This window comes from Neurospora hispaniola, assembly GCF_033458365.1.
Source record: "Neurospora hispaniola strain FGSC 10403 chromosome Unknown B0T23scaffold_1, whole genome shotgun sequence".
Classification (NCBI taxonomy): Eukaryota; Fungi; Ascomycota; class Sordariomycetes; order Sordariales; family Sordariaceae; genus Neurospora; species Neurospora hispaniola.
In genome coordinates, this window is record NW_026944406.1 from 4,749,494 (window position 1) to 4,762,274 (window position 12,781).

At 51.7% G+C, this 12,781-nt stretch overlaps 5 protein-coding genes across 5 annotated transcripts; 4 read left to right on the forward strand and 1 right to left on the reverse strand.

Moving 5' to 3' along the window:
- Positions 1-581: 581 nt before the first annotated feature.
- Positions 582-1,248, forward strand: B0T23DRAFT_401446 (uncharacterized protein; the record flags this gene model as incomplete). The annotated part of the gene is made up of 3 exons (XM_062838589.1): positions 582-587; positions 764-1,035; positions 1,125-1,248. The coding sequence occupies 3 exons, from the start codon at positions 582-584 to the stop codon at positions 1,246-1,248; spliced, it is 402 nt and encodes a 133-aa protein (XP_062697572.1).
- Positions 1,249-4,190: 2,942 nt separating this feature from the next.
- On the forward strand, positions 4,191-6,541 carry B0T23DRAFT_307641 (uncharacterized protein; the record flags this gene model as incomplete). The annotated part of the gene is made up of 4 exons (XM_062834432.1): positions 4,191-4,873; positions 4,926-5,063; positions 5,119-5,822; positions 5,886-6,541. 4 exons carry the CDS (start codon positions 4,191-4,193, stop codon positions 6,539-6,541), a joined length of 2,181 nt encoding a protein of 726 aa, XP_062697573.1.
- Positions 6,542-8,573: 2,032 nt separating this feature from the next.
- B0T23DRAFT_392487 (uncharacterized protein) lies at positions 8,574-9,475 on the reverse strand (the record flags this gene model as incomplete). Its single annotated transcript, XM_062838008.1, has 3 exons — positions 8,574-8,579; positions 8,633-8,731; positions 8,936-9,475. 3 exons carry the CDS (start codon positions 9,473-9,475, stop codon positions 8,574-8,576), a joined length of 645 nt encoding a protein of 214 aa, XP_062697574.1.
- Positions 9,476-10,468: 993 nt separating this feature from the next.
- B0T23DRAFT_30245 (uncharacterized protein) lies at positions 10,469-11,169 on the forward strand. The gene has a single exon (XM_062834312.1). It carries the CDS (start codon positions 10,550-10,552, stop codon positions 10,934-10,936), a length of 387 nt encoding a protein of 128 aa, XP_062697575.1. The 5' UTR covers positions 10,469-10,549; the 3' UTR covers positions 10,937-11,169.
- Positions 11,170-11,405: 236 nt separating this feature from the next.
- Positions 11,406-12,043, forward strand: B0T23DRAFT_392488 (uncharacterized protein; the record flags this gene model as incomplete). Its single annotated transcript, XM_062838009.1, has 2 exons — positions 11,406-11,546; positions 11,714-12,043. The coding sequence occupies 2 exons, from the start codon at positions 11,406-11,408 to the stop codon at positions 12,041-12,043; spliced, it is 471 nt and encodes a 156-aa protein (XP_062697576.1).
- Between the last annotated feature and the right edge of the window lie 738 nt (positions 12,044-12,781).

Genomic DNA, 12,781 nt, shown 5'->3' on the forward strand with positions numbered 1-12,781 from the left:
CCACTTTATCTCCTGAAACTTCCATTTCTGATCTGCGTGCTTCAAGCTGAAGCGTGAGGTCTCAAAACACAACACTCATATGGCAAGTGCCCACCAAGGGAAGGTAGCAACCAAGAACATCAATTAAGGTAAGGAAGGAGGTAAGGTAGGCAAGTACAAGTGAAAGCAAAGGAAGGCACCTTCCCTCGCTCACACAGCATCGGTCGAGTGACTGCAATGATTTCTTCCTAGTCTAGTTGGATCCCCGCCACTCTTTCATTCTGACGGGACGGAACGAACTTGGAACCATTTTCCAGCGTCGATCATCTCAACTCCAGCTCGTGGACGCACAGAAACCAATTTTGGTATTTCTCCCATCACTTCCGTTCCTTGTTCAAGTGTAGATTTCTCTGAACGGCCTTATGCTGGCCAGCCATGTAGGTTAACCGGAATCACGCACCTTTGGCTGTGTCACTCGCTGACTGCTTGACTCGAAATCAGGTCGCAAGTATTTGGAACCCTCTGGCCAAACCTCGACAATTGGCGATCCGGATTAGGCAAGATTCAGGAACACTGTGCCCAGTTGTCGGGATAAAGCTGGAATGCCGGTCCCCCAGACAAGCACAACGGCTGCCAGGCCCTGCTCCTAGGGCAGAAGAACGGATGGAGGATCGTTGACGGACCCCGTCGGCGAGCAGTCCATGTTCTTGGTCCGTTTCGGCATGGTACGGGCAGCAACACGCCCATGCTGTTGGATGCCACCGTCGCGTCTCACAAATGCCAGTCCCTATTGAAACCTGTGCAAGCCGTGGCTCTCGCTGTCAGGGAAATGGTGGTGGTAGTGGGCTGCACCCCTAGCTCGCCTGGCTCACCTGGCTGCCCTGCCGTTACCTTTACGCTTGTCCATACAGCTACCCTGTTGCCCCTGCAACGGGACATGACCCTTGTCTACTATACAGCCCCCTGTCTCCTGTACGGACACCCTCTCGAAGCCATGGGAGCCATGGCATGCGCCGGCTTGGGATCTGGCGTCTTGACTGCGTCCACGCCCACGGAGTGTGTTCCCCGAAGAAGATTCGACCGTTGAGCCACCTTTCTAGCCCAACTGCGTCTGTCCTCCTTCGTCTTGGCACAGCATTACATAGCAACGATACGACCGTCTTCTCGCATCTACCGTCCACACTCGAGCAGAACACAGACCGCAGACTGCAGAGCTTCTCACTACCACCCTCCGCCTGCAAGACGCCTCTCCTTCTCGCCTTTACCTAGTCCACAGTATCTCTAGGTACCGGGACCCTCCTATCCTTTTTATCGTACAGTTACACTAGACCCCACCGGACCCGGCCTTTGTAGCTTCCTGGGAGGTCACACATCATATCAGCCTACGGCTTATTCGGCGCACTTTCCCTCGACTCCTGACTCGCTCCCGCCGCTCATGGGCTCCCATGCGTTGAGCCTTTCTGTACTAGGGTCTTCTCTTCGCAAGCATTCCTCCCCATCGAGTGGAAGTCAACTCGCCTGTCAAAGCCCTGGCACACGCCGGCATTAACTACCGTGGGGGAGCATATCTGGAAGAGGGGTGGAGATCTTGATATAGCTGCCCAGGATAAGTGTCATGCTTAGCTTGGCCTAGCACTAGCACTTATCCTCCTCTACCCATAAGCCGCTCAAACTGTGTCTCCTCAACAAGTTCTGACGGATAGGAATGGTGGTGTTTTGCCCAGCGAGAGATGTAGCTCACACAGCTTGCACACTGGCCTAGCGCCGTGTGAGCTAGGCGTACCTCGACTTGTCATCAACGTGACAGATAAGGGTCACACAACTCAACTGTATGCCTCAATCCCGTTTTTTTTGTTGCTAAACGAAACGCAAATGCCGCTCGGTTCAGACCGGTCCGCTACAGTACAGGCCTTAGCGTCTGCAAAGCTGGGAATTTGGTTGAGGGAGACCCGTAAAGAGGTCCAGATGCTGGTAGGGCGACATCGAACCCAATAGTGCTCCAGGTCGTCAAGTCTTTTGTGGATTTAGATGGGACATCAACAGGAAAGATCTGCCCATCAATGATCTCCCTCCCTATCGGACCCCCCTGCTTTGCGGCCATAAAGTACTCGGAGGTGCCATGTTACAAGGATGGCTTCGATTCCCCAGCATCACCGAATGCTCCCTTCTCCCTCCCGCACCACCATACCCAGCTCAACTGACTGCTTCGAGCAGCACTGATGTCGTAATCTTACAGTGTAGTGTGGCTTGCTGAAAGGAGAGTTCCATTTCAACCCTCTTCTCATTACTTAATCTGATCTGCGTTCGTCCTCTGTTTTATGCCTTCATGGCCGGTCCCTCCTCATCATCACTCTTACCCGCAGACCAAAGAACTAGCAATACTGGCATCGCAACCCTTGCTCTGGGCCGTTAACCTCCTTCATTGGCCCAAGGGAAAAGGCGACTCTGTAACGGTCATGCCTGCTTCCGTGGAATCGACAAAGGACTCAGTCACGGAAGGCCAATCAGCCGTTCACTCTGATCGAACCAAAGATGCTACACACGGCCTGGATTTATACCTTTTCTGCAATCACCCCCCGATCGCATACTACAAAGCTATGGTAACGGGTTTCCAGCTGACCGCGCTGGGTTATGTTCCGTCTACTCTGTGAGACAGTGAGATCACTTTCTGCCCATAACGCAAGTTGAAGTGCGTTACCGGCGTCCTCGCAAGTGCTTGCCTGCAGGCTACGGTTGAACGACCTTGTCTTGCCTCCGCGAGTGTCGGATGTTTGCGCCAGCCTCATTGGTCCACAAGCCCTTGCCTATATTTCTCGGCCAGTATCCATGCACTCCTTGTCCTCTTGCAACCTTGTTCTGGGCTTACCACGGCGCTTGCCATACCGTTTCCTTGCTGCTGAAGCAGACTTCTACTCTTCCCATATGGCTTCCCTTGCTACTCGCCGTTCAAGTTGTTGGTGTTTCTTCTGTTCCGTTATAGCCTGCTCACGGATGATACCATGGAGGGATGCCCCGGATGGTCCAAACACCTTAATGGCACAGCATTAGCCATTCAGCCGAGACTGCTATGATCTTAGACAGATCAATATAGCCCTGTCGTTACAGGTCGACAATCAGAGCCAGCACATATAACGGTGTGGCTCAGCTGTGCCTTCCGTCGTCGACCGTCCCCCATTATACATACCAGAGGCGATTAGTTGCGGCTTGCCTCTATTTCGGGGACTCTTTCAAACACGCCCCCAAAGGGCTCGCCTTACCGAGTAACCGTAGTCAGGTACCTGGTCCTCTGACACTCCATACCCAAATTCTGGCCAATTTTGTTGTGGCTTCCCGTGCGGACCCTGTCTGTATTTGGAGCCTGCCTCGACCCTTCTCCGTGTGAATCGGGGGCTTCGCCGGTATTAATCCTACACCTGTCCTACCAGCCAAACAGACATCAAAGAGAAGGCCTTATTATTTTCACGGACACCCCACAATATTTTGAACGTTCTGGATCTGGCTGTCCTTGACGAGGATCTTCAAGGACGATGAACAGCATCCTAGAAGGATTTTGACGCCAACCGTTCTTAGACACTCTTGCCAAACACCCCCCTCTTTATCTGTCAACGAGAGACCATCATTGCCCAACCGACTACAGCGTCAACAAGGGTTTGTTGGAGCATTTACTAGTAAATCGGTGGACTAGTAAATCGGTGGACTAGTAACCGTCTCACCAGCCGGTTTACTCATACCACTGCTTCGTTTTGATCTTCATTTTGACTGGTCAAATCTAGAGTTTTGGTACAACACACCCTACCCAAACGCTGTACACACGACGAGCACTTCTTCACCCCGTTCCCCAGAGCTTTCTGTCTCGTTTAAACCAGCAATAACCTAGCACCACGGGTTTGGATCCCAAGATCGTCGACACAATCCCATGATCACTTGGTCCTTGAATCATCCCAGCTTAGCACTAGTCTTCAGCAACATCGAACCTTCAGGATAGCAGTTGCCATCGCGAAGCAAGCAGACATCGATGTACGCTTGGAACTTCTAAAACCAGCACTATCAGCCTAACACCGTTGACTTCGCTCGCTACATCAACCTTGTTTAAGGCTCTCCGAGAAACAGAAATTGGCGTATCGTGCTTCCCGTGGCACAATAAGGACCAACAGCGATCTCACCAACGAGCCATAGATTTGTCGCATACTCAGGGAGATTTTGTCATTCCAATGCTCGTTACGTCCAGACAAGGCGCTACGGAGCAAAGTTCTTGGTCTATCAGCAAGTTCGGAACACCTTATTTAAGGTCGGCAGACAGTCTACGTATGTCGAACTTTGACCCTGTGACGCAGTCGGACTGGCAGAGCCAGTATTCGTTCCTTCCGCCAGGCGACAACAGTCTCTTCTCGCAGTCATACGAACACGTCTCAAGCTCGACAGACAATGCGAATTCCCAAGCTCAACCGCGATCCGTGGTTGGCCCAGGCAGTCCTCTAAAGGTCGAACCGCCCAAGCGGGTTATTTCGCCATTAGGACACAGAGCCGATCCTCTAGGTCTGCGGCAACCGAAGCGGCCATCCCCAGTTGTTGAGCAGGTAGGAAATCACAGCGAGTTGTACACTCAAAAGGCTTCTGAGACGGCACACGGAGGATCCCATATGTCGACAGAAACACCTAATATTTCGCTCGGCTCCCATCCACTAAGCTCGGTCTCTTCAGCCGCGCACGAACCAAAATCATCCACAGCACAGTCAGTGAATGAAGCTCAGTCGACGATCAAAGATGAAGATGACGATGTGTTGGATGATGAAGAAATGATAGATGGCGATGTGGAAGAAGAGCCTCAGGCGCAAGCACAGCCGCAAACAGCAGCGGAGAGAACAGCACAACGCCGGAAGATGAAGCGGTTCAGGTAATCCAGACTGCAACTCGCAAGGCATGGAACCATATACTGACATGCGCAGGCTCACCCACCAGCAGACACGATTCTTAATGAGCGAGTTTGCTAAACAGCCCCACCCTGATGCCGCGCACAGAGAACGACTTTCTCGAGAAATACCCGGCTTGAGCCCTCGTCAGGTACAAGTCTGGTTCCAGAATCGGTAAGTTTCTCGATACAGAGCCAATAGCTCGGTCCGTGGGTTAACCAATTGCCAGGCGAGCAAAAATCAAGCGCTTGACAGCGGACGAAAGGGACCGTGTCATGAAAATGAGGGCGGTTCCCGACGACTTCGACAATGTCCAGGCACTTCATGCCCCTTACGGAGCGGTTCACGGTCTCGGGACACCCTTGACCTCGCCCGTTGATTTTGCTGCCTCGTCTTATGCAGACCACATGATGAGACCGCTTATGGTGGACGTGCGGCGATCTGATACCGATGACCATCTCTCATCGACCGGTATGAGCCCAGCGTTCGGAAGTATAGGCTTCAATCCCTCGAACTCGCTCAACAACCCAGACACTCTATCACCAATGTCGCCCCCTTCTACCGATAGATACGGATACAGTAACCATCTCTCGGCGTCGTTGAGTGCTGGAGCACGGTCGTTAAATCCATTTGCACGACAACCTGGACTCGGCGCGAGCGTACATATGCATAATCATCATTCACAACACCAAATACGCACATTACAACCTCTTCAACTTCAAGAGACCACGAATAGGTCTCGCGCCGAAACACTTCAGTCTCCACTACGAACTAGTATGTCATGGAAAGGCGAGTCCCTTGATTATACAACCTATCACGGTAGCAACACTTCACCCCCAATGAATAGCAGGCCGCAAAGCCTGTACCACCAGGATCATATGAACAGTACCTCCACATCTAACTTGGGAAGCTATGATCCAACTCACTATGCGGGTAAGCTGTCATTCGATTGAGTCTTACTCTTCTCATATCTAATGGCTGATCAGCTTCACATAGGATCGACCGCCCAGTCGCCTACTCACTTGAGTTATCCCAACTATCAGTCATCTAGTCTTCAAAACAACTCTCGCAGAGCCTCGCGCTTGAGTGCTTCCTCGGCATCCCTGCCTTTTGGTCTCGATCTACGAACGCAATTTCGCTCGGCTGTAGGAGCCAACAGCTTACAGTCAACAGCACATTCGCCAACTTCTACCCGTGCATCGTCTACTGCTCAGCTAGGCAGTGGCGGCGCCTCTTCAAGCTACTCTGCGTCAAGCTTTCCTTCCGCACCCCTCTCCGCGCCCGCCGATTACTCCATTTCCCGTACATCACCTTACAGGCCACCGCCACCGGCAGGGGCAACAGACTATGCCATCCCGCAGATGAGCGCCCCAATTGCCCTTCCCAACGACTTCTCGCAAGCGTTTCAGGCCAGCAGCATGTCTAATGGTGGAGGAAGTTCGAGGAATACGCAGTCATTGAGAGATAATTTTGGTGCGAGTGTCTTGGGGCTAGGTCAGGGTCATGGTCATAACAATCCGGCAAGCCACCGCACCACCGATGACTATTCTATGAATGACCCCTTAGGCATGAAGCGGAAGCGGAGTTATTCTGGAACGGCGCCTGCGGGCGCTGGTGCACAGGGAATCGGCGCATATGGGGCGGCGGTTTGAATATTTACGACATGCAGACACTTTTCCTTTCTTCTTCCGAATCGACGTGGACGACCATATATACTTTAGAATCGGGTCAGTCTTTATGGGTCGCTGCTGCGGTTTTGTTGTTTTTGACCAGAGAGTCGGGTGGCAATTTGCTTTTGAGTAGTACGTGGAACATGTTGACGATTGGTTTGTTGTAATCGTGGCATTTGATATTCACGGTAACTGGAAAGACACTTCGGCTTGTTTGTCCCATGTCTCGCTGGCATCATTATTTATATACCAGGGCGGACTTGTGGATGCTTTCACGAATCAGTTCCCTTGTTTTGTTCTTTTAAGATTGTCTTTTGGATTCTCTCCACCATTTTTCGCAATATGTATGAGCTTGGTATTGAGTGGCCCTCGCGGGGTGGCAAGGTTTACGACTGCCGTGGATTTCTCGAGAGGGTATTTTTCTCAAGAGCTATCCTTTGAGGTGACCCATATGGAGGAGTCAGTAGCATCTTGGGCGGTTGGGGGTGGTGGTAGCAGCAGGGCTTAAAACTCGGCGTAAGTGTATTCGAAGGCTTGTGCCTTACAGGTACTGTACTAGTTTTAACCTAAAAAGCACTGCACTGGTTTCCACGCAAGCCTAAGTTTCAATGTTTGACTTTACTAGGGCCCTTGACTGCTCTTTTACTAGTATCAAGAATGTTTGTACTCACCCATGGCCAGGAATTTTACCGGCATCTAGGGGTCGCTCACTATTGCGACGATTATCTTCTCTTTCTTTGATCCACTTCGGCACCCTACACAAGCCGAAAGACGAACGAACGAATATACCGGCAACGCCCGTCGAATCAATGAGCTAAACAGAACAGCTCAAAGGATTGTATGTTTTCCCGTGTTGGTCGCTGGCCGGAGCCAACTGGACATCGAGTATCAAATTATCTCCATTTCTTTCCTTTTTTTTTTTTTTTTGTTTTGTTCCGGACAAACACAATGCGATATTCGCTCTGCCGGTGTTCTTCTCGGTTTTTTTTTTTCCCTTCCTTTGGCGATGTAAGGAAACGTAACAACGTCCAGGATAGCAGCGCGAGAATTCTCAAACAAAGTCAAGAACCCAACTTGGCTCCCTTGATATACATATGGTTATGGCTCGCCAATGTAACGTCTTTGTTTCGTTTCATTTTGGCCTCCATATCATGCAAGGGCTATGCATGCCAGGTACGAACGGCTTTGTGAGGGGTGATGGTACTCTTGCTGTTTTGGTAATGGAGTCGGATGCTTCCTTCCGTTCAAACTACGGACTTCGAGGATGAGAGCTTATGTTCACGACGGGCCATCGGGCCAACGGTGTGTGTGTGTTTGGATAGCGAGTGATTTGTTGTTGGGGTGGGGGTTGGGGGGTGGTTGAGAGGAGTAGGAACAGACATCCAGAGGCAGTGCGGGCAGATGACAAACCGTCCCATCTGACGATGGCTTGTCTGCCATGATTTCATTCCGTTGCCGTACCATAGGTGATCTGATGACCTGATCTTCCATCAAGAAATCTTTTTTATTTGAACTCTTTTCTTTGTTTCAATTCAAATCTTTTTTTTTTTTTTTTTTTTTTTGTAATTGGTTTCTGCTAAGAAGACATTTTTACACTCGACACAGCTGCCCGAGTGGAGAGGAGGAGAAAGAGGGATCAAAACGGAGCAAAGGCAAGAAGGAAAACAAGATGAGCTGGGGTTGAAGTCAGATCACATTTGTTTTTTGGAATTTGAATACGTAACTGCCTGGTACGTTACGGAACTGCAATCCAACTCTGAGGCATCCTGTTCTTCTTTTGGCCGGTCAGCTTGCGACGGCTTCATCTCGGAGGAAATCAACCGCTAAGAGCCCCCCCCCCCCCCCCCCCCCCCCCAAAAAAAAAAAAAAAAAAAAAAAAAAAAAAAAAGGGGGGGGAGCGCAGGCGTTATTCGGCAATGCTGTCATTTCATTTCATCCGGTGACGCGACACCATGAAGTAGCAGGGAGCACTTGCGACCAACAATGGAACGGCAACGAAAAGCGACGTATTCCTTCACTTCTGTTATTAAGTAGCTAAAGGACACTGGAAAATTCCGTGATTTGTGCACATACTGTGCAGATGATACAATACGATGTTGGTTTGTTTGTGACTTTGGTTCGAGCAGGGTAGGTTTGGAGTTCTTCATGGTCTTCCAGAAGAGGGAGGGTCCTCTGTTTGAAGCGATGTAGAACAATGGCAAGAGTTGTAACGCTACAGAAGTCTCTAACGAGTGTGCTCTTATACCTCTCGCCGTTTGCTTCGGTGCCTTCAAGACTTCAAGACCTCAGTTTCACAGCGTTTTCCCTGATAGAAAGCCGAAGGCTTTACTATATTCAGTAACGCTTTGACTCTTTGTGCCAGCCTAACAAACAAACCAGGACTGGATTGTACACGCCATATCCTCTCAGCTCAAACAAGCATTGCACTAGCAAGGGCAGGAGTTGGATTGGGGAAATATGCGTTGGATCTGACGTGCCTGAGAGCTTGCTAGAGGTCAAGGGTCTGGGGAGCGTGTGATGGAAACCCGGGAGGAGGGAGATAAGAAGAATGGAAGGGTCGCAAATGTCACACGACGATTGGGAGTTGGGGTACATAGCTGTTTGTGTGGCATGGGTTCTTGCTCCATCCCTTACAACCAGCGCAAACCTGATCTTGGGCTTGATGTAGTCGCCATGCGGCGAGGAAGAAAAGGAAACAGTAAGCGGGACATTCCGCGGACTCTGGAAAGCTTCCATTCCGGAAAGCAGCATGCCAGCATGCCTGGCGATACCACTCTCTCTTGTGCCATTTGTTCGCAGCTGATTGTGATTGAATCTCTCGTGTCGCGATTCTTCCAGTGCTCTTATGGATAGATGCCTGCGGAAGATGCGGAATGCATGCCTAAATTTGGTGCCAGAAGTTCCAAACGACTTCATGTTGCTGCATCATCTTTGTTTTCCAGAAAGCCTGGCATGTAGACGACGATAAAACACCCATTGGCGGGTTGCGGCAGCCCCGATCGGAGTTTTATGATCATTCGTATGAGCACAGCGGAATGAAACATCAGAGCCATTGATAGGTTACTCTGCAAAAGAAGGTTTTGCGGAGTATGTCACTGCAGCACCGACGACTTGTTGCAACCACAGGCTGCTGGCTCACTCCGTCGATGCGGGACAAACAAGGTTGTATGTCTCCTGGGTCAACAGATTATGTCCGGTTCTTGATCATAGCTGCTGGTCCTTGACTGAGGCTACGGGGATGTAGTTCATGTCGTTATATTGAGAATCCGGGGAAGGTGGCAAATCTCCTGGTCTTCTCAGATTTTGGACGGGTTAACCGATACCGCAAATGCGACGTGGGCGGTTGAACCCGAAGTCAGGGTTGATGAGGCAGTGGGCCACCGCGACCAGTTTTGATCTACTTTTTGTCGTTCCCTCCGAAGGATCGGGAGAGCCACTGTCCAGCTCTGATTCTGATTGTCGGACGGGCCACTGTTGAGCAGGGCCTATTTCTTCAGCTTTGTGAGTTGTCGAGATACACAGAAACGGCTATCCTCATGTGCGTACTGGCTCGCTGAGGAAACTAAGGCGTCTCTGCAAGCCCGTTGGCTTGATTCGTGTGACGAGGACGGGGCTGGTCCATGGATGTGGTGTCCTGTAGGTGACAAGCTGCAGAAAACATGGCATGGGCATGGCATTTGTGTGGCCTATCTTGCATCTCACTGTGGGCTTTGCAAGCACCAAAGGGTATGCCGTGTCACCGCTCGGAATGAAGTTTGGCAAGACGAAAAAGATGGGGCCGAAGTGAAGGGGTCACTCGCTGGTATCCGGCAGAAAAGGGAGTGGTGAGAATCGATTGGTCCAGAATGGCGCTGTAGTCAACCAGATGGTCCCCACGGGAGGACTTGTTACACTGCTACACCGTTTCCTCAGCCAAACTCGACGACGCTCAGCCATGTCTAACAGGTAGGGTAACATGGCGAGAAGTACTGTGGACGACCGACATAAAGGATGGGGTCAGGTTGCACAACATGGCAGGGCCAGCTCCAAGAGCAATCCGGGCCCAGGAGCGGAACGAAGAGCATGCCAAACCGAAGCCTGAGACGGCACATGAGCGTAGTGGGTAGCCGTACCCAGCGCATACTGCCGCTGCCACTCCAAAGACAGCGGTGCGATTATCGTTCAGGGGTAGAGGTTGATGAGGCTTCCGAGGTGGCGGGCCAGGTGTGCAACAACAGAAGAGTCTGGAGTCTGCTGTATGTCTCGTACCGTATGGGCATATGGAATGAGGATCCGGACCGTACGAAAGCTACCTATCGCCTATCGGTACTTGAAGAGACGCGGCCGCTGAGTGAGGAGCTGAAGACGGCATGGCTTGACGGCAACGGTTGCCGATGAGCTCGGAGCGAGGGTTGTTGGGTTCATAAGGGCCAGTGGAATGCGGCCGGTGCTGGCTGTCGTCGGGCTCTGGCGCGGGGATCATGTCCGAAGTCCATGAGCGCACTCCCACCCTACTACGGCAGTGGTCGATATGGCTGCCGTGTGGCTACTGTGGCATGCTCATGCGAGAAAGGTCGTGTGCGCAGCGGCCATGCCGGCGTGCTGCGCTGGTCCGATCGATTGAAACAGCCGGGGCAGCATGACTACTACGTGAGCCCCGGTGTGGCTGGAAACGATACGAGGTGAATTTGCCGTCGATGTCCGCTGTTGAACGTACCTTAGTGTCCAGGAAGAGAATTATGCCGACTGGCTCAAAGAGGAAGGCGACAGGAAATATTTGGGTGGAAAGCCAAGATGACAGTGGATGGATGAACTGCTCAATGCAAACACACGGCACCGAAATTGAAGACGGGAGCCGAGTGTGATGATGTTGGGAAGGAAGCCGGGAACCAGTCAACGGTTCGACTGGACGACAGTCGATGGAAGACGGGAGGAAAGAGGGTCACTGCAAAACCGAGCGGTCGCTGCCCTCAAGTTGCTCAATATGGCACTTGTCATGTCACTTCAGGTTAGTAGTCATTGCCCTTTGTTGTTGACCGTCGTTGACATTGTCACGGTTGCACTTCCTTCAACCCTGACGGCCCGGGGCCGATCTTTCGGAAAGAGCCAGAGACGACGACAGTCATATGCGCACAGACCATATCTTCCTAGTGTACATACTACATGTGTACATAGTATGTGCCTAGCCCCACTTGTCCATTTGATGCGACCCGCATAGACTCTCCAGCCGAGAGCTGGCACGCATTTGGCATGACGCAAAGCCGTGACCTGACCGGCATGGCATCTCGCTGTGAACGATTCAGTTCTTCCCTCATCCACTGCATCACGGCCTTACTGCTAGCAACAGTGGCATCTCCAACGATTCCTCTACTGACCTACCTGAACGTCATTTCTCTGACCACGTCACGTCAACGGCAATCAGGCGACAAACAGCCCGAATCAGTGGACGGCCTCGCTCTCGCTACCCGAGTACCTGGCTTGGCGGAAACCACCTACCGGTTATAGTTGAGGCAGGTCGAGGTATACATATGATGGATAATATGGGATACAAAGTCCTCATGGCTCAACTTGGGTCGGGTCCTGTGCTTGTCTCCGCAGTGTCTGTCCCCCGCTATGCAAGTGCAACGTCGCCGAGTGACGGCGGTCCAACATCCTCATCACAGACACTTCCAGGCTCAGCTCCTCGCTCATTACCATAATCTCGGACTGTTCTCCCCCCCCCCTCGATAACTTGTACTGGATTTCGTTCGGGTGCATTATCTATGGGCCGAACCGGTGTTGCGCCATCCGAGTTGCCCTGACTGGCGGGACCATCATACAAGAACAAGATGATGTCGACCTCTCTCGCTCTCTCTCGTCTCGTATCCGACACTTTCAACCTACCCATGTCGGCCATTACCAAAGCCCACCTCCAGCGTTTCCGTGGCCATCTCATGACCAAGAGGGGTGTACATATGGGTCTGATCAATGTACTCTACCTTCCGGCTAAATTACTGTGCCTGGCTGAGCGTCATGGGCTGTCACAGGCGAATCCAGAGCTCTTGGGACATCTGCTCCACCCTTGACAGATTAATCTATCTCTCAAGTTGGAGGAACTCAAGAATTAGGGTCATGTTCACCTCCTAAGCCGTCGGAATCACCAGACGCCAGGGCTGGATGCCTGACGCCGCAGGGCATTTGGCGTGAGCTCCAAGTTCTGACCCTGACCAACATGTACGGATGGGCCACGGATTCGGTCCAGGT